Below are 21,201 nucleotides of genomic sequence, written 5' to 3'. Positions count from 1 at the left end.
GGATGCTGTGAGGGTAAGAAGAAATGCAGTACTCCAAAAAGGGTATAAAAGGCCGATCTCACAGCCATGGGGGCACCAAAACCCAGTAGGAACAGAGTCTCCCTCCTGCCTCTCTGTGCCTGAGCGCTGCTACTGTGCTCAGATCTGTAGGAGAAAGCCACACCCCCAACCGTGGCCTTCACAATGGACCTGGCTAGAGCACTTCCCTATGGCTCCTCAATCATCTCCTCCACACCTCCTAGAACCTGGCCCAAGGAGGCTGGCCTCGTCCTTCCATGCTCAGGCTGGCAGGGACTTGCTAGCTCTGCTGTGAGGCAGGAGGAGCACCCAGGATGGACACCTGACAAAAAATCATGCTTTGTTTCCTGCAGCACAAACACTCTCTCCCTCTTTTCACTTCTTTCTCCAAACACTTAGAGCTGCTCAGGGCGGCCCAGATGAATCCATGAGTGGTGATGGGGAACAAAGGCTCTGAACTCATATCAAAGGGGTTCAAACCCCAGCACTTACAAGCTGTGATTCCTTGCGCAAATCCCTCAAGGTCTCTGAGCTTTTGTTTTCTCATCTGTAAAATGGGGGGAAATATCTTCATAGGGTTGTTGTGTGGATCAAAAGAGATGCTTAGCACAATGCCTGGCACACAGCAGGCACTCAACAATGTTAACCACAGTATATGTAAAGGAAGGAGAGGGGAAAGCCCTGCAAAATGATAGTGGGATGCGATGTCAGGGAAAGGACTGCCCAGACCACCAGTCTGACCTTCCCCTGTCCAGGTGAACCAATGGGCTCCAAAGCAACAGGCTCAGGCCAAGAACTCACTTGAGACTGGACCAGATGCCGGCCTCCTGTTGCAGGGCTCCCTCCTCATCCCGCACTGCCTCTCATCACTAGATGCCCACATGGGGAGGGCTTGGTAGGGGTGGTGCCAGAGCTTTCTGCCTGGCTGACGGCCAATTTCACGTTGCCCTGGGCTTCCCTTTCTCTCCCTCTTAAAGTGCCCAGTGACCAAAAGGGCAGTCCCAGCCTCTGCACTGACACCAATTCTTTGTGACCTGGAATGAGCCCCGGCCCCTCACTGGGCCTCAGTTTCCTCATCTGTAGAACTGGACTTTTCCCAATCTTACAGTTCTTCCATTTCTTTGGCCAAAGCCCTGAAAGGCCAAGATCTAACTCTTCCAGTCCCCTGAGGCTGGCAGTGTGGGCTGCACTGGTTCTTGGGCATCAGGCTGCCCTACTGAGGAGAGCAAGGGTTGGGGGCATAGTTCTGGTTCTAGAGATTTCAGGGAGGCAGCAGGGTGTATCGCTCAGTCCCTATTGTATTACAGCCACTGAGGACTCAGTTCCTAAAAAGCATCACTTTCCCACCTGCCTACCAGTCAGGACAGTCCCCACAGCGGCCGCTTTGCCAGTGGAAGGAGGCGTCAGCAGGTGGCACTGCAATCATTTCAGCACAGCAGGGAGGTGAGGAGCTCAGCGCTAGGGAGGCACAGGGAGCAGGCAGGGGCACACCAGGCAGGGGGTCTTACTTGGAAGGTGTTAGACAAAGGTGTAGTGGAGTCCGTTGGTTAAAGGGGGGTAAGGTGGCACCGTCCTGGGAGACAGGGGGCCTTTAGGCGGGAGGAGGGCCAGCTGCTGCGCTAGATGGGGCAACAGGAATTAAGCGGTGTGTTAGACTCCTCGTCAGCTCCTGCAGCACCAGATGCCCCATTTGGCAGGCTGCGGTGGCATGGGCCCTGCTGCCCACCATGAAGGGCCTGGGCTTGAGGGTGAGGGACAGATTCATGGGGCCTGGTGGGGAACCAGATGGGTCAACCTGCAGTTCCTGGATATGCTTCTGAGATGGAGAGAGGGATCGAGAGTGAGGAAAGACTGCAGCAAAAATCATCTCTGACTAGGAAGGGAGAAAGGCCCTCGGAACTGGTCACAGCATATTAGGGCTGGGGGCGCTCATCTGCTGGCAGTAAGGAGGCTGAGGATGGCAGACCCCCCAGGGTTAGAGCAAGCAAGGCGAGAGGAGGGCACGGTATGGTGGGGGAGCCGCCCCTGCTCGAACCCTCCCCAGAAGGAGCTCAAAAGCTGCTAAGATGAGCCCCAGGGTCATTGGGAGGAGAGGTCTGGATGAGTCATCTCCTGCATCCCTAGTCCCAGAACACCACACTGGCCAACTCTCAGCCCACTCAGCATGTGCTCGAAGGGACTGAGGACAGCAGAGATTTCAAGGACTGTGCAGGATCAGGCTGTAGGGGACAGAGAACAGGTTTTGACTATGACTATGGCCTCTCCCCTTGTTGTCAGTCACTCTCATGGCCTTCTGGGGCCACAGCAAAGCTCTCTGATCCCCAGACCAGACCCCCCAGGCCCAGGCCTCTGAGGGCTCTGCCAGCCACATCCTTGGCTACTTCTAGACCCTTTGGCCAGGGTTGGAGAATTGGTAGGGGCCATGACACCACTTCAGGCTCTATGGCTGCCCCCTCCCCAGAAGGAGCACACCTGGCCAGGAGCACCACCCAGACACACAGTGGCCTCTGCACTGGGGGAGAAATGGTACCAGGTGAACTGTGAAGGCACAAGGCACACACAGGCAGGTGAGTTGTGAGTGGAAGGAGGAGCCTGCAGTCTCCTTCCTGACTGAGAGAAAGAGCAGCCCTTTTATACACAGAGACACACATACACACAGACACACGTACACAGACACACACTGAGACACACACACACACACACACATATTCTCATCCCATGGTGTTATGTTTTTCGTCCCATACTTTCTGGCACAATACACTCTGACAAGGTGAACACTGGCTTTAGTTTAGAGACCAAGGCAGCGGACCAGGGAGGTCTGGAGGGCCCCCTTCTGCCTTACTCCAGCAAGAAATTCAAGCATCAACCACTTTCCTGCCCCCTTCTTCATGAGGTCAGAAACCTTAGCCCCTTGGATCAGAACCTTGAAAAGCCTGCTCTTAGCTCATAGTCTCCGAGGAAGTGGGGTAGCAGCACTGCTCCTCCTGGGACCACCTTCCCCTGATACTTCTGAGCTTCTGGGCCCCCTTGGTCTCCCCCACTGTGTGGCCTGCCCCACCTTCCCTTCCAAGTCCTGCTGTGCTCATGGGACAGGATGCCCAGTGGTCAGGGGAACACACCACTGACCCTCAACTACCATCCTTGACACTTGATTTTCCACTGGCTCTGGAACAGGCCATGCTGGGCCCAAGTCCACAGGTGCAGTGGGCAGGATCCAGGCCTTGGGGGCTGGGCCATGGCCTTACCTGCCACCTGCTTGCTACGCTGGGAGGCCTCGGAGGCCAGGGCATAGGAGATGTTGATGATGCGCTCCTGCTCCTGCAGCTGCAAGTCCAGGTCAGCCACACTGTTCCGGTCCTGGCCTGAGGTCGGCTGCAGGTTGCACATGCTGCAGGAGGGTCGGAAGCAGACCATGGGCCCTCCTGCCCTGGGCAGCAGCCTCAGGAGTGGAGGGTCTCCCTGGCCTAGAGGTTCTCAACATTTTGAGGGGGTTCAGACAAAAACTGTGGGTACTTTCTCCCTAGACAAAGGTACATGCTTTCCCCGAAACACCCAAACGATCACAGCTTTGTTCCTCTTTTGGGAAGGCCACAGACCTTAAGTTCACAGATCTAGCTGGAGGCTCTTATTAAATTCAGACATGAAATGACTAAGCCAGCTCTGAAATGGAGGCATACAAACAAGATTAAGTTTCTGAAGCTATTGAGGCTGAGGGGATAGTCAAGTCACTTCAGAGGGCCCCAGGCCAGCATCCAGGGGAGTGGGCAATGCCTCTGGTGCCCTAGGGACAAGGCTGGCACCCTTGGCTCTGATCTGCTGGTCTGCATGAGGGTGCACAGGCCCAAATGCTGGGAGGACCATCACTGGAGCTGATCTCCAACTAGCTCCGCTTCACGCCATGCTTGGCTCCACTCTCCTCACTTGCTAGGGTCACTTGGGACACAGAATTGGAGGTGAAAGCCCAGGACAAGAAGCCTCTACAAATGTTGTAGGCCTTTCCAGATGACCTAGGCAGCTTCCTTGCTGATCTGCTGGCAATGTACCAGCCTGCCCCCTCCAATGAGTAGGGCTTACTTGAGACGAAGACTTGGCAAAACATGCATCCCAGCCAGCCTGGCCCAGGGCCCACATGGTAGAGACACCACCTGGGGTCAGGGTGACCTGCCAACACTTGAGTAAGCGAGGACTGACCTTGACCGGGCGAGGATGTTGCGGATCTTCTCGGCTTTGCGGTAACGCGCTTGCAGCTCCTCAAGGCTAGGTGGCTCTTCGGGATCTAGCTCCACGTAGCGCTCAGGGATTGACACCTTCTCTGGTTTGGACAACTGGGGAGAGGCCAGGAGGTGGCAGAGGGAGACACTCAGATGTCTGGGTTTAGGACTCGCTTTTCCCATCCCCGTCCCCTCCCACCATGGGAAACAAGCGGAGTCCACAGAGGCTAAGTAACTTGCTAAGATCACAAAATTAGTAAGTTGTGGAATCCAGGTTTGAACCTGAGTCCGACTCCAAAGCTCGTGTTCTTTCCACTCCACCAGACAACCTCCTACAGGCTGGCGGAAGGGAAGGGCAAGATAGTTAGACTACAAGCTCTCGGGAAAATGATCATCTTTAATGCCACCGTCAAGGCCCTAAGTGACCTGACCCCTGATGACCTCTGCAGCCACTGATCAACCAGCCCCTCCAGTTCCCCGCCCACAGTGGGGCCTCTGTTCCATCTGGGAAGCTCTCCCTTTTGTTACCTTGACTCTCATCTTTTCAACCTCACTTTGAGAAGCCTTCTCTGATCCCCTCCACCCCCTCACTTTCCGTTCGCCATTGTCTCCCTCTGTCTAATGCATGGACTTAGTACTTAGTAGCCCTCCAACTAAATCTCCCTGAATGGATGGATAATGGATAAATGGATGATTGACGGGTGGGTGAATGAAAGGATGTGATGGTGCTTTCTGTCCCTAAAAAGGCTCTTCTGATCTAGACAGGAGGCAGCTATGCTGAATCTACTGCTGGCCAGAGGAAGACAGCCCCAAATTCCACCTCACCAGCATCTCCCGTAGAACTAGTGGCAAACTCGGCTTGGTGAAACTTTGCTTGGACTAAGAACACTAAAGGAAGCTTTTGCATGCTCCAGGAACTTTTTCCTCCCTGAATTACAAAAGCACACTAAAATGGGGTAAGTTGAAGCTCCTAAAAACGGGCTTAACCCAATCCCAGGGCAAACCTGGTCATGGATTTAAACCCACAGGCAGCCCTTTTGCGCTGCTGGAGATGGCAAGAAATAAGCTCTTCTCTGTTACTCCAATGAGGACAGATTTAGAGGAAGGAAGTAGATTACATTGTAGCAGGAGGAATTTAGGTTAGAGATAAGGAAGAACATTTTCCCTGGACTGGCAGGCAATCAGGACACTACAGAACACACTTCCCCTGCCAAGGCAGCATGTCGGGGCTTCCTTTGTGAATCTAAGAACACAACAGACCTTTGGCTGTTTCAGATGGCAAAAAAACAAGGTCTTGAGCAGGGGACCAGCCTTGTTAACTCCTAGAGCCCCAGCAGACCCCAAAACTCAGCAACTCTATAGACACTTATCTTATCCACACGCTGTTTCTTTGTTCCCAAAGACCACAGGAACCCGTAACATATTGAGTCAGGTAGATACCATTGGCAAATCAGCTTGTGAATAGGCCTGGCGCTGCCTCTTAAGACAGCAGGAAGGCTCCAGAAGACAAGGTCCTCCTCAGTACTCACTCTCCTATCACACAGACCTGGGGAAAAGTTTTATTGAGGTCTCGCCTCGATCCATCCTTCATGTGGTGATAACATTTCCTCTTGTGCCATTTCCAGGCAGGCCAAGTCCTTGTACAAATGCTTTTGGTACATTTACGGGTCACTGTGTGATTCATTCCACACAGTCTTCATGCAGCAAAGATGTACCACGCACCCACTGTGTGCCAGGCCCTGTGCCAGGGGCTAGGGATACAAAGGTGAACCAAGCAGCCATAGACACTGCCCTGCAGAGCTTAGGAATGGCATCGACATAGGCCCCAGGAGACCATCTACGTCTTGAAGATGTTGACTGTGTCATACCCTGAGTTCCCTTTCTCTCCCCTTGGGTAGAGACATTTCTTGATGGGTAGATCCAGCAGTTACTTGCTCTCCTGGGCCTGCCCTGTCATGATGCACATAAGCCACCAGAGGGCACCAGAAGAATTCAGACCAGAACACTGCACTGTTCCCTAGCTTCTATCATGGCTGGAAATTTTCACCTGTGATTTTCAAACCTGCCCCCCCATTTTCCCCTAGTCAGACTGCCCAAGTTGGCCTCACCAGCCAATCCCTGGTGTTGCAAAGCCAATCCCTGGTGTTGCAGGGAACATTCCTAACAACAGCAACTGCTGCTCACGTGCCTACTATGTGGCTTTGATTGCTTTGGTCGCTAAACCTCCAGAGAACATGTGGAGTCACTTAATCCTCTTCACAACCCACTTCACTGTTGAGGAAACTGAGGCACAGAGAAGCTAAAATTACAATTTGCCCTAAATTAGAGAGAGATTTGAACCTTCATTGAAACGTCTGGCCTCCTTTCATTGCCTCAAGCTGCTATCCATCCATTCTCCTAGGCCACACTGAAGCTGAGCCATGTCCCTGTTCAGGGTGATACCCCACAGTGGGAAGGTGGATCAGGCTGGGAGCTTGAAGGCCATGTTTCCTGGAGGACATGAAGGAAGCGCCTGCCCTCACCTCTCTGCTGATGTCCAAGTCATAGTCTTGAGGCTCCAGGTCCAACTCAGTGACAGGCATGGCCTGCACTTTCAACCAGCCATTCTCCTCCTTGTCCTTTTTTTCCCCTTGCACGACCCGTTCCAGCAACTGCAGGTCAAAGTCCTGCTCACGCTTCCACTGGCAACAGAACAAGAGGGTTAAACGTAGTCGCTTTCTGACTGCTGAAAGGGCCCAGCTGGTCACCTTTTTCCATGGGGTTCTTTGGAAGATGAACCTGTGATCCCATTAGGGAAAAGCTGTATGTGCAATAGAGAACGAAGCCGCTGTCCCCTTCATATGGGTTGTTCCAGACTGCTAATTGCTCTCTGATCTGGGTTCCCAGAGGTTTCAAACACACACTCTCGGGGCATAGGTCTAAGACTCATGACTTCAGGCTTACAGTGGCCCCCAGGGAAACAGAAGGCTCCCAGAGAGGGTGACCTCCAAACAACTTGGGACAGAGTTCTAGAGAAGGGATTTGCCTCTTCCACTCTCTACAGCTGGTTCAGGAGACATATGCCTCAGGCTCAGAGTTAATGGAAAAACATGCCCTTCAAGGCCCTGCTAAGCAAGAGGAATAACCAAGGGTCTTTCTATTGGAAATTTTCAACAAGGTAACATTTGTAGGTGGGGGATATCGCACTCACAGCAGGGCTGGGGAGGTACAAGCAAGGGCAGCTTGGAGCCAATGAGGCAGACAAACTGCTGTGTGAGATCCATCTATTTGAGATAGATGTTTTCTTTAAATTAGAAAAAAAAACACTAAATCATATAAAATTGAAATGCTAAATCAAATGGAATGTTTCTAAGTCTGTTTCATAGTATCAACTTTGTAACAAGCTTCCCAAAAGGGAAAATCTAACCCATAAGATCCAGCCATGACTGTCCAGCTCCGTGGTGGTTTCCTGTTGACCCAGGACCTGCATCTTCACAGGCCTTTGACCTCTGAGCAGGTTGTTGAGAATAGAGTAGGCTCAAAATCTCTCTTCCCCTGAGCAGAACCAAAGCAGATGCTTATCTATCCCAGGTCACCTCCTCTCTCCCATCCATCCACCTCAAAGCCCCCCAAATGGTCCTGATTGTCTTTGATGCCTCCTCAAGTCCCTCCAAAACCCCAAACCCAGAGCCATATTTGCACATTTCACCCATTCATGCACAAGCTCTCAATAATAACCTCAAATCAGTGTAATCGCTCTTAGGTGACGGTTTCCAATTATTGTTGGAAAGGATTAGGCAATTGAAGTTCCAAGGATGAAAAAATCAATTTAATGATTCACAAAGAAAACACTCATTCCCTTACACGCTCACAAATGCTCCAAATAGAGATAAGTCCTCATTTAAACCCAGCCTGATTGTTTCCACAAACAGGAAAAGTTCACTAGACTCTACAAGGTATCCTGGGGAAGAACCACGCCAATCCATTATTATTAAGCAACATGTTTATTGGCGTTGATGCAGAGACTTACACAAGTCTTTTTTTTTAAGAGAAATATTACAAGGTATTCAAGTTACGAGTTTTAAATAATCTCTACATTTGAGACATCAAATTATAAAAGGTCAGTGTTACCCCATATGACATTTGTTTTAAAAGTTTAAAAGTTACCAGGTTTGCAGCTTTTAAAGATATGAATGCCCTGGGTCTTACCCCTTTGGTGTCTGAGCTAACAGCTGCAGAGAGGCCCTCTGAATACACAGTATATTTTGCTATCCCTTCAAGTTATTAAATACCAGAAACACAAAAGGTTTTCCAAAAGAAATTGTGTGATTGGACTAGAGGAATTAAAACCGAACCACCTCAGTCTTGGGAGACTGTATTCAAACGTGCAGTCTCTGAAGTCCCTGTCTACCGTCCAGGTGTAAGGCATGGATTTTTATAAATCAATAATGCCCAGACCTCTGCCAATGACTGTGGCCTCGGGCAGCAGGTTGTCTCAGGCTTGTGGGGTGGCTTTTGGGACAAGTGAATTATGAGTCAGTAGGCCTGCATGAAGAGGGCAGCAGAAAGGTGAGTCACATCTGGGAACACTCAACGGGCTATGGAGACAAGAACCGCTATTACAAGCCCGGTAACAAGTAGCACAGGCCAGTTAGAGCACGTTCAATGCAAATCAGAAGCTTCTGTAAACACAATCAGGCAGGATTAGAGAGGCAACGAGCGGTAACACTAAAAGCAAAGGAGCTTGTGCAATGAATTAGGGAAAGAACAATCAGGCTAGAGGTTTAGGGAAACATGGGATTTCACACAACAGGGAAAAGTCAAATGGAACATTTCCAAAGGGACCTAAGGTGACTGTGGACAGGGCACAGCGCCAGGAAGCGCCACCAGGGAGCAGCACAGGCCTCTCCAGCTCTCCCTGACACCCCTGAGGCCTCTGCACTGCAAGCCCAGGGAGACCAGTGGCCCTTGGGGCAGGGGTGTGACCCGGTGCTCCAGCGCCCTCACACAGCATCTGCTGGCAGGTGTGGGAGGCTGATCGGTTTGCTTGTGCTTCTAATCAAATCATGTCACCATCTTCCTCCTCTCCTCTCTGAACCCTGTATTCCCAGATCCTGAATTCTGCTGAGATTCTGAATGCCTGCAAAGACCCCTCTCCATCGCAGCTGGGAGGACTGACTGGGTGTTTCCTCAGGCTCCTGGGCCTGTTTGATCCTCACTCCAGCTCTGGTTCAGGTCAGCCTCTAACCAGGCATTTGTCCAGCCTGTGTCGCGGACAAACAGCCCCGTGGGGTGTTCCCTCAACCATTTAGGTCAATGGACAGCTCGCTCACCGGGAGGTGTGATATGCTTGTGTTTGGGGGACTCTGAGGGGCACTCGGCTCCCTGTCCCTGCCCCACTGCCTGGCCCCTCCTAACATACTGAGCCAAGATCTCCAGGGAGTGGCCGGCTGAGGTAGCGAGATGAGGGCAGGCCCATCCTCTCCCCTTGGCCCAGTGTCCTTTTGCGCTCTCGGACCAGGGCCTTCTGGTGTCGCTTCATGCGCTCCAGCTGCTCCTCCGCACTCATCTTGCCCCGCTGGTGATCCCCTGAGTACAGGCGCTCCAAGGCACTCTTGGGTCTCTGAGGAAGAGGAGGCAGGCAAGAGAGACACAGAACGGCTGGGCTGGGCATGCAGAGGACAGCCACCCCGCTGGCTGCATTCCCGCTGTCTCTCATACGCATGCACATGCACATGCACACACATGCACACTCTAGTTGGGCTCCTCTTGGACTTAGAGAACTATTTCCTCTAAGCAACACGATGCCCCCAACCCTCAGGAGCTTTCTGAGCAGAACCCATTCTGCAGATGCAGACACTGAGGCTCAGGCCTGTCCAGTGAGGCCAGAACCCAGGGTGCAGGCTTCTTGAGCTCCCTCCTGCCACCCTGACAGGCCAGAGAGAAAGGCAGGACGCCCTCCTTGGTGGGCAGTGGGTGACAGGGAGCTCAGGAGGGGCGAGGCCACCCCAGAGGCCATCCCCAGGGCTGACGGGATGGCCAGTTACTGTCCCCCTGGGAGACCCTCCCTCCCCATGTGAAGGAGCAGGGAGGTCCTCGACAGCTCAAGGCCACTCACAGGGAAGGTCGCCTTGCTGCTTTCGGCATTGAGACCCCTCCGGAGTGTGACGTAGGGAGCAATGGTGGACGACTGCTGGAGCCTTGACATGGACCCTGACAGCCCTTCGTGAGGAAAGAGAAGTGCGAGCATGTTTGTGCTGGTGTGGGTGGGTTCCCGCTTCTCCCTCATCACACATTCTTGTAGGAGGACCAAGAGCACCCAGCCAATGACCCACCCTTACTTCTCTTCTTCCTCCCCAGGGCCTGGAAGAGCAAGGTCCCCAATAGAGGATGGGGGCCAGCCCAGGGGTGACCTTTGTCCCTGATGGAGGGCAGTGTCCCTGCAGATCTGTGGACCACCGCAGGCTTTCCTTACATGCAGATGACTGGGCTGCCCGGCAGGTGGAAAGACTGGAGGGGCAGGAATGCCCTTCACTCCCTGATCTATTCTTAGGCACCCTGCACAACCCAACTTGGGGTGAGGAGGAAAGTGAGGACACTCAACTGGCAAGAAGACATTTAAGGAAAGGGTTCATTGAGGGTTCATTCGAGAGACAGAAGCACTCTGGAAGGTCTGAGATGGACAAGCTGGTGGCAGCCACCCAGCAACCCAGCCTGCAGGGTGCAGTGACTCTGGAGCCAGAGCACTGGGATGGTCTTCTGGTTCCACCAATGATCAGCTAATTGGCAAGTTATTTAATTTCCCTGGGCCTTAGTTTCTGTGTCTCTAAAATGGGGATGACAGTACTTTCCTCATAGGATTGTTGTGAATATCATGTCTATATAAAGTACTTAAACAGTGCCAGGCTTTCTAGTAACTGCTATTATCATTGTTCCTGGGGACAGATATAACAAAAGAGGAAGAGAATCATGATGTGGGCCAGAGGAAGGCAGGCCAGGTCCTCCCTCTTGGCAGCCCAGAGCCCCCTGAGAGCTGCTGCTCACTCCTAGGCCTGGAGCTGCAGACAGAAGGGTACGAGGCACCATCTGAGGGCTGGAAGCAGTGTGGTGGGATTCCCAGAGAAACTCCAGGGAGGACCCTGCCTTACCTCTGCCTGGCAGCGTCTGGTACCTGCTCTCAGGGCCCACAAGTCCCAGGGAGGGCTGGGCCATGTCCCCGCTGAGGGTCGCCAGCTCAGGCTCACTGACATACGACCGCAGCTCCACCTGTGGGCAGAGACCCAGGTGATGTGACCTGCCAGTGTCATACCCCCTTCCCTTTCCCCACATGCAGAGTGGCAGTCCCAGGGTCCCCTGCTCACCCTGGAGTCCCCGTTCACACACTGCCCCAGCTCCCGGTCTCGCTTCCTCTCATCTGACTGCCGCTTGAGGCCCCGCACAGACGTGTGCCGGATGATGGTGGCCTCTCTCGGCAGAGGCGGCACGGCCGGGGGCTGGTCCTCTGGGCTGTAGAGTTCGGGGAGTGGGGGCCTGGGAGGGGCTTCATCTTCCTGCTGAGAAAGAGAACCAGACCAGTGGTCAGTGAGACAGAGCTGGAGGGAGGACTGCTGGGTACTGCCACAGTGGAGGTTTAAAGGGCAGTAACAGGCCACATCAGAGCCACAGAACATGGCTGCCTCAGCCAAGGAGCACTCACACTTCCCCAGGAGGAGCAGTGAAGAAGGGACATGCCTCTGCTCCTCTATCCCCTCAGATGTATACAGTTTCTATTCTGCAAAGTGTTACCTGTATAACTGTCCCAAAACCCAGGACTCAAGTCTCCCGGGTCCATACCCTTGCTGCTGTGCCAAACTGCTCCCTCCGCTCACCTGGAGTGCACATTGCAGGCAGGCTGCTAACCCTGCCCTGACTTCCATGCTTATGACAGCACCACCCACCTGGAGAATAACATCTACCCACTCAGCTTAGCCTGAGCTGGCTCACTGGCCCTGCATAAGCTCTGGCTCCTTCAGCAGGGTGGAGACCTGAACAAGGACAGAGTCTACATCCTCCTGGCCTTTCTATCAGAAATGTGCATGGTTACAAAATATTTCCTCCTTCCTGACTCAGAACAGGCAGTCAGCATGAGTGACTCACTGCCTACCATGCAGCTGATTCCCTAGAATGTGATGAATGCAACCATTTTCCTTGAAACTCCCTGTCCACAATGCTCTGTGAGGGCTGTGGTTCCTCTACATATTGACAGACCGGCCCCTGGTTGCCATGAATACCCACTCGCAGGACTAATGACCATCACGCCTTCCACCTCCTAAATTCCCTCTTTCTCAGTCTAATTTGGTTTTAAGAATTTTGCAGAGTTCAGGAAAGGGCACTCCAAGCTCTTGGAAAGTTCAGGAAAGAGCACTCCAAAGCAAAGGCTTATCAACAATCTTCTAAAGCAATATGCTTCACTGATGTGGGAAAGTTAAGCAATCTGCCTAAGATACCCACTGGTTCTCCAAGGATCCACAGTTTCTAATCCTGACAAGACATATGAATCACCAATTTCTAAAAAGCACCCCAGAAAGATAAACATAAAACATCGATTGCCTTTGATTGAATGGAATGTCTGGAGGCAGAGGGTGGGAAGGAGACATGTTATTATGTACTTTTTTATATCTTTTGCTTTTGTATCCTTTAAGAATATCATCTAATTTATTTTTTAAAAAACATTAAACTCAAGAAAGTAAGTCAAATAAAAATAAAAGAACTATAGCCACATGCAACAATGTATATAAATCTCACAAACATAATGTTGAAGAAAAGATGCAAGATACAAAAGAGTATAGAATTATACACCAGCATAATCACAGTGTTTAGGAAAGTCAGCACAGGTACTAAAACTGAAAAAAAAAAAAGGGGGGGGATTATTATCCAAAAAGTCAAGATCGTTGTTACTTCTGGCAGACAGGAAGCAGCTTGACCTGGGAAAGAACCCAGAGGCTTCTGGTTGCTGGCAGTGTTCTATTTCTTAGTCCAGCTGTTGGTATAAAACAGGTGGTCTCTTTATTGTTATTCATTAAATTATATAATCCTGTTTTATGTCATTTTCAGGATGGGTATTATTGTTTCACAAATATAAATGGGTTTTGTTTTGAGACAGGGTCTTGCTGTATTGCCCAGGCTGGAGTGCAGCTGTGTGATCACAGGTCACTGCAGCCTCAGACTCCTGGACTCAAATGATCCTCCTGCCTTAGCCTTCCCAGTAGCTGGGACTACAGTCACGTACCACCACGCCCATCTTAGAAGTGTTAAAAACAAGCAAGTAATAAAACAAATGGTAAAACTGGCAAACACACATATATTCCTAGGAGAGAGGACCTCTCCTGGTGATCCTGATGCTCACCCAAGCTGAGAAAGCCCTGCCTGAGCGCCACAGATGACCAAGCTGAGGAGGAGCCTCTGTGACCATCTACAAAAGGGAAAGCGAGGAAGCTCAGAGAAGGGACGGACTTGCCTGAGGACACACAGAGAGAATCAGTCCCGGAATCTGGATGTCCCAGCTCCTATGCCAGCGCCTTTTCCCCTATTCCCTGTCCCAGCTGGCAGCATCGCGCCCTATGTCGGCAGCCATCTGCCCCAGACATTCCTGCTATTTGTTTTGGTATTTTCCCTGTCCTGTTTTAGGGCAAGAGCTCCAGTCCACCTCTCGGATCTAGGATTGGGAAGACCTCAAGATGTTGAAATCCACAGTGACTCTCTGGCTGGGTGGTGGGCCATACCCTGGGTGCAGCTGTGGGCCCTGGGCTGTGGCTGGAAGCAGGTAGATGGTGAGGACCAGGATAGCAGAACTCATATGTTTTACCCAGCACTGTGCACTGACCTCACCAGAGGTCCAGGGACACACGATGCCCAGGTGAATTTCCTCCAAGCCTTTGTTGGCAAGAATCTGGAGGGCCCCATTCTGAGGTCCACTCTGCTATAGATTCCCTGCACTGGGACTAGCCTCCTTGTGTTCTCCAGCCAAGGCTGGCCTGGCCCTGGTGGCGTGAGCTCTCTTGAGACCTGACCACATCTCCTATTTCTTTAAAGTCTCCTGCATTCCCAGACTCTGCCAAGAGCTTGGCCTCCTTCTATGCCAGGCAAATCAAGGTGCTGGCCCAGTCAGCCACAGAGGCCACAGACCAGATCTGGGACTAAAGGCCCAATTAGATGGCAGATGGCACAGAATAAAAGAGAAGGGCCAGTAGGTGTGATTGGATTCACTAGTTAGAATGGAGACATTGAGCAAATGTCAACAGTTTAGGCTCTTAGTTTTCTTCTCCGTGGAATGGGGACACTGCTCTTGCTGTGTACACTCTGTGAGGTTATTTTAAAGATCAAAGCATCCTCACAACCCAGCCCAGTGCTCAGCAGCAGGTGAAGGGAAGGACATTTTTCCACTGGACTGAGCTCACGGCCCACAGGCTGTGTAACTGCAGGAGACACCCCGCGGATCTGCACAGAGGTTTGCATGGGGACAGCCTCACCCACAGCCACACACCTCTCTGCAGATCACAAACCCCCATCCTACTCAGCACAGTCACTTCTTCTTGGTGGGCCTCAGTTCTCCCAACTGCAAAATGGGAGAGTTGGGTTAGATCATCTTCCAGGGATCTTCCAGTTCTAAGGCACAATAGCAGGGAAATACTACTCTTTAACTGCTTGTGACTAAGGACTCCTTTAGGACACTGGCTGGGTCCATTTCCCCAAGTTTTCCCAGGAGTTTCTCTCCCAGGAGAAAGTAATCTGAGGACAAAGAGGAAACAATGGCATTCAGCTCCTAGTCATCACTACTTACAACTTTGGGCTTCGTCTTAGTTGGTGACTGAAGGGGGGATGTCACTTTCCTCAGCTGGGGTGGGTGAGGTCGGTACGGCACGTAGGTTTGCAGCTGGGGGAAGAGTCGAACCTCCAGAGGGGTCCGCACAGGGCTGGTGGGAGGACTGGGCTGTGGGGGCGGCTTGCTCTCAGAAGTTGAGAGTGAAGGCACAGGCGGGTGAGGAAACAAAGGCACCGTTTTTCTCTCTAAGGGGCATAGAAGGAAACAAAGCACGGGATGGAACAAAGACACCCTTCCTTGGAGGATGAGTGGAGTGATTTAGCACCTCGAAGACCCAACCTCCCCAAGGGCCATCCCACCCACCTGGCTCCCAGCCTTCCACCCTCCCACCACCCCCGCCCTCACCCAGATCCCCCACACCCAGGAAGATGAACAGCTGACCCGGATTTTTGACAGACTCCACTAGAATTCTGAAGTTCTCTTTATTTGCACTCAGGCCTGCAGTGACATCTTCAATTCTCCATAGATCTTTCTGTATCTGCGATTTCTCCTGAGGAAGACAAAGTGGTGGGTTTTCCTTCTTAGCTCCTTACAAGTTTCTTCTTAGGACTTATCCTACCATTTCAGACAGAGCCCCCTGCCCTGGGGGGCAGCATCCCCTCTGGAAACCCCACTAGTGATAGAGCCAAGCCTGTTTCATAGCTTTCTAGGGAAGCATAGACATGGAAAATGCCCAATATCCAGGGAGAAATTTCAGAGTAGCTTTCAGCAGTCCAGCTTGCCTAATTTAAAAATAGACTGCCGTAAACACTGTGCCATTCCACTAAAATACTGTATGACACACTTAGAGTAGTCAATTTCATAGAGACAGGAAGTATAACAGTGGTTGCCGGGGGCGGGGGAGAGGGAAGAATGGAGAACTATTTAATGTGTATAAAGTTTCAGTTATACAAGATAAAAAGTTCTGGAGATTGGGCGCACAAAAATGTGAATGTACTTTACACCACTGAACTGTATACTTAAAAATAATTAAGATGGGTGGGGCGCAATGGCTCTTGTCTGTTATCACCGCACTTTGGGAGGCCAAGGAGGTGAACACTTGAGGCCAGGAGTTTGAGACTAGCCTGGCCAACATGTGAAACCCCATCTCTACTATAAATACAAAAATTAGCCAGGCATGGTGGCGTGCGCCTGTAATCCCAGCTACTTGGGAGGCTGAGGCACAAGAATCACTTGAACCTGGGAGGCAGAGGTTGCAGTGAGCCGAGATCATACCACTGCACTCCAGCCTGGGCAAAAGAACTGTCTCAACATAATAATAATAATAATAATAATAATAATAATAATAATAAATATGGTAAATTTATGTTCTGTGTATTTTACCACAATTTTTTTCTTTTTTTTTTTTTGAGATGGAGTTTCACTCCTGTTGCCCAGGCAGGAGTGCAATGGTGCCATCTCGGCTCACTGCAACCTCCGCCTACCAGGTTCAAGCGATTCTCCTGCCTCAGTCTCCCAGGCAGCTGGGATTACAGGCACCCACCACCACACCCGGCTAATTTTTGTATTTTTAGTAGAGACGGGATTTCACCACATTGGCCAGCTGGTCTTGAACTCCTGACCTCAGGTGATCTGCCCACCTCGGCCTCCCAAAGTACTGGGATTACAGGCGTGAGCCACCACACCTGGCCTTTACCACAATTTTTTAAAAGGCACTGTCTTATGTAATCATGGCAGAAGGGAAGGAAGGACTAGAGTTTACACCATCTCTAGGATACAAAAAACATTTTTTTAGAAGTCAGAGCTGAACCCGAGATTTGAGGTTTAGTTAAAAATACAGTAGTGAATGGAATATTAGTTGGCAATAAAAAGAAATGAAGTACTGATGCATGCTACAAGGATGATCCTTGAAAACATGCGAGGGAAAGAAGCCAGTCACACAAAGCTACACATTATATGATTCCATTTATAAGAAATGTCCAGACTAGTCAAATCAGTAGAAACAGGAAGTAGATTAGTGTTTGGCTACGGCAGAGGGGACATTGGGGAAATGGGAGTGATTGTTAATGGATACAGGATTTCTGTTGGGGGATGATGAAGTGTTACAAAATTGATTATGGTGATGGCTGTATCATGCTATGAATATACTAAAAACCACTGAAATGTATACTTTAGAAGAGTGAATTTATTTATTTATTTTTTGGAGACAGCGTCACTTTGTTGCCCAGGTTGAAGTGCAGTGGTGTGATCAAGGTCACTGTAACCTCAAACTCCTGGGCGCAAGTGATCTTCCCGCTTTGGCCTCCCAAGTAGCTAGGAGTACCAGAGCATGCCACCAAGCCTGGCTGGTTTTTCTTTTTTTCAGTTTTTGTAGAGACAGGGGTCTTGTTATGTTGCCCGGGATGGTCTTGAACTCCTGGCTCCAAGTGATCCTCCTGCCTTGGCCTCCTAAAGTGCTGGGATTATAGGCATAAGCCACCATAACAGCCAAAAGGGTTAATTTTATGACATGTGAAATATATGATAAAGCTGTTAATTTTTTTAACACAATAAGAGTACAATTTTTATATATCAATTTAAAAAAATAATAAACTCCAAAAAATACATATCTACATACAATGGAGAAGGACCTAGGCTACATGATCATGTGCATTCTGACAAGCAACAACCAAAATCGAATGGGAAGAGGATCTAAAAGAGGTACGGAGGGGTCTGATGTGGTTAAGGGACTATGGCTATCTCTTGACGGGGTTGTTTAAACATCCAATGTCGTATTCTCTTGACTTTTAAGTTAACATGGGGGGAAGATAGCCTTGGTCCCACCCCGTGGACTCACCCCATCTCCTCTCAAGGCACCTAGCTACCCCTCAACTGGAAGAGTTCTCACACTGCATGAGTCTCACGGACCTGCCCGATACTGCTTGTTGATTCATCCCTACAGGGCCCGGCACTTAGCAGGTTCCCAGTGCATCCATGCTGCATGAATAAAGGACCAGTCATGTAAAATTCCCTGAGCAAATACTTTCCAACAGCCATGACAACAGATGTCCAAAGCCTCTTGTCCCAAGGGGCTCACAGTTCTCACTCTCTCAACACTCCAACATAAAGCACATCCTCAGGTCTGGCAAGCAAATAATGGGCTTGATTCTCAGCTGCATGCCAAAGCATGAGCACCCTAAAACAGGTATATCACTGAGCCCAGGGCATGTGTAGGTAAGAGGATGACCTCTAGGGCTGAAGTCCCCAAGCTGAGTGTTGGGAACAGGTAAAGAAAGGGATTAAACACAGTCCTCTTCCTCCTCCATAGCTCCCTGGCAAAGCTCCCCTGTCAGCCACTCTCTTGCCCCGCTGATGCCTTTCTGTCACCCCCACATGTGGGAAAAGAACAGAGAGCAGAGAATAAAAAAGGCTGGAGAGTCCCTATCCTTCTCCAAGGGTGATGGAATTTTGGGCCTTCATAATGAGGGGAGGGGAATTTTGGGGGAAATGAGGTGGTGGATTTTCATTCCTGCCTCCTCCCACCATACTGGGTAGAAAGGCTCCTATGTGCTGCTTTCAGTAAAGCCTTGAACTCACTGATTTAGTCTTGACTGAAAAGGGTATTTTCCTGGAGCCAACCTGATTACAGGGAGGCGAATTTCTAAGCCCTGTTACTGAGAATCCGCATATGGGGTTGCAAGTGCATCTGCAGTGCTGATGATTTATCTAGGGCTCTAACAGCCTGCCCGCCCTAGAATGACACCAAAGAAGCTAGCACAGTGCCTGCTCAAAGCAGGGCTTTGTTAGCTTCCCAGGTCACTGTGCACTTAGGAAAAGTGTGAGCAGTGCCGCAGGCAAGGTGGAAATCAAGCTGCAGGCTCCAGGCTGGCCTATCTGAGAGTAACTTATGGGGCTGAGTTCTCCAGGGCATCTGTGACAAAGACCTGTCATAGTGTATCTATTTGCTTTTTGGAGGGAAGGGGGAAAAAAAGGATTCTAGGCCTGCTATACATTAAATCGCCATGACATAAGGCACAGTAGAGACACAAATGGCCAATAATCCTACGAATACACATTTAACCTGCTAATAACTAAATAAATGCGAATTAAAATGAGATGCCATTTAGTAGACTAGTAAAACTAAGAAGATTGATTACAAGTGCTGACAAGGATGTGAGCAAATAGGTCCAGTACTTTCATTTGCTGTGGGTAGGAAGGTAAAAAGGTGCAGCCCTTTAGAAGGTGGTTTGGCGTATCCATCCACTTTTAAGATGTATACTCATTTCAACCCCAGCAAGTCCACTCCTAGGAGCCTATCTTACACAGATACTTGTAAACAAGTGTGAAAAGGCAGTTACACGAATCCTCATCACAACACCATTTATAAAAGCAAAACACTGAAAATAATTAAATGCTATCAGAAAATGAATGGCTAAATAAAGTAGAAAACACCCAGACTATGAAATAGTATGTAACAGTCAAGATGAACAAATTTAATATCCTTAGACTGGCACTGCCCAATACACCTTTCTGAGATGATAGAAATCTATCATCTTTGCTGTCCAAGACAGTAGCCAATAGCTACATGTGGGTACGAAGCACTTAAATGAGTCTGGTGTAAATGAGGAATATATTTTGAATTTCAGTTACTTTTTTTTTGTTGTTTTGTTTGTTTGTTTTTTTGAGACGGAGTCTCGCTCTGTCGCCCAGGCTGGAGTGCAGTGGCCGGATCTCAGCTCACTGCAAGCTCCGCCTCCTGGGTTTACGCCATTCTCCTGCCTCAGCCTCCCGAGTAGCTGGGACTACAGGTGCCCGCCACCTCGCCCGGCTAGTTTTTTGTATTTTTTTTAGTAGAGACGGGGTTTCACCGTGTTAGCCAGGATGGTCTCCATCTCCTGACCTCGTGATCCGCCCGTCTCGGCCTCCCAAAGTGCTGGGATTACAGGCTTGAGCCACCGCGCCCGGCCAAATTTCAGTTACTTTTAATTAATTTATATTTTATTGGGCAGCATAAATTTGGGGTTAACTTTCCTGCAAAGATTTCCATGATACCAGGTTATGACAAAAAAAAAAGTGAGTTGCCAAATAATGTGTAAGTGTGATCCTCTTCAAGTAAGCCTTTTACCTGCTCCCATCCCTGAATAAATCATATGATTCTATGCATGTGCATATTTTTGAAAATGCATAGAAAATGGTCTAGAAGGCAACGCCACCAACGGACACCACTGATTTCACATAGGGAGGGTGATGGGAGGGGCAGAAAAGGGGAGGGGGAAGAGGAACTTTTATATCATTTTTTGTTTTTGCTTCTTACTGTTTTGGCCTTTTCAAAGACACGTATTCATTTGTTATTTGTGTAATTACAGAAACAAAGAATGAAAAGCTTAAAAAAATTACTACTAAAAATAAGGCAGAAAAAAATTACTGCTAAAAAAATTCAGATCACTGAAGTCCAAGAAAATAGGTATACCTGGGCAGACAGTTTTATAAACTCATAACCAGAAATAATTGAAGGACTTTGTCAACAATATTCACCTAGTATTTTCAAGTCATTACGGTAAGTGCTGGGGCTACAAAAAAGAATAGTGAAGTGTTAGCCAGAGTGGATGAAGAGAAATTATGGAGGCAAACAACCCCACCAGCAGCAGGAGATAGACAAGTGCTGGGGAGAGTCTTGTAGGCCAGCCCTGAGCCACAGGCAAGGGTCTCCTCCACATGCTCCTAGGCAGGGCTCTCTAGGAACCATCTCTGCATGAACAGAGGGACAGCAAGGCCCTGGGAAAAGCCTCAGGGCCCACACACCTACACCCCCTCCAGAATTTCCTTCAACTTTCTGGGGTGAGGCTAATGTCTGGAGAGTCAATATATTCATTAAATCACTTAAACGAAGAGCCTTGGTTAGAACTAGCTCATCAATTAGCAAGCCCAGCACCAAAAGTGGCCCAGCATGGTGCCTCACACACAAGAAGCCTCAATTAATGCTTGCTGAATTCAAACACACTTATTATCTCAGGGCCCTGAAAGGAGAAGATATAGATCTTAAGTCAGGTGAGAAAAAAACAGGTTATTTTCCACTTAAAAAATTGTGAGGGTGAGGTGGAAACCTGGTTAAGCACCACAGTGGGGGAACACTGGGCAATTTGGAACCCAATTTGGAAGAAGAAAAACCACACAGGGTCTTTCACTGTCTCACTTCTGGGGGACAGAAGCAGC

General features: G+C 49.8%; 1 protein-coding gene across 50 annotated transcripts in view; it reads right to left on the bottom strand.

The window, feature by feature from the left end:
* PLEKHA7 (pleckstrin homology domain containing A7) overlaps positions 1 to 21,201 on the bottom strand; it is a 239,888-nt gene that overhangs the window by 2,094 nt on the left and 216,593 nt on the right. For 20 of the 50 annotated variants that reach the window (XM_074014161.1, XM_065528439.1, XM_065528442.1 and 17 more), the window contains 10 exons: positions 15,451 to 15,559; positions 15,028 to 15,254; positions 11,570 to 11,761; positions 11,357 to 11,474; positions 10,327 to 10,430; positions 9,631 to 9,831; positions 6,752 to 6,910; positions 4,210 to 4,343; positions 3,264 to 3,406; positions 1,527 to 1,637 (listed from right to left, as the gene is read on the bottom strand). In XM_074014161.1, the coding sequence (XP_073870262.1) occupies positions 1,537 to 1,637; positions 3,264 to 3,406; positions 4,210 to 4,343; positions 6,752 to 6,910; positions 9,631 to 9,831; positions 10,327 to 10,430; positions 11,357 to 11,474; positions 11,570 to 11,761; positions 15,028 to 15,254; positions 15,451 to 15,559 (1,488 nt within the window). In that variant the 3' untranslated portion in view covers positions 1,527 to 1,536. Of the gene's footprint in view, positions 1 to 1,526; positions 1,638 to 3,263; positions 3,407 to 4,209; positions 4,344 to 6,751; positions 6,911 to 8,196; positions 9,832 to 10,326; positions 10,431 to 11,356; positions 11,475 to 11,569; positions 11,762 to 15,027; positions 15,255 to 15,450; positions 15,560 to 21,201 lie in introns of those variants that run through there. The other 30 variants (XM_065528452.2, XM_074014163.1, XM_074014168.1 and 27 more) reach the window with 7 other exon arrangements.

This window comes from Macaca fascicularis, chromosome 14 (genome assembly GCF_037993035.2).
Source record: "Macaca fascicularis isolate 582-1 chromosome 14, T2T-MFA8v1.1".
Classification (NCBI taxonomy): domain Eukaryota; kingdom Metazoa; phylum Chordata; class Mammalia; order Primates; family Cercopithecidae; genus Macaca; species Macaca fascicularis.
Note: the sequence above shows the minus strand (reverse complement) of the source record. Positions and strands in the feature narration are given on the sequence as shown.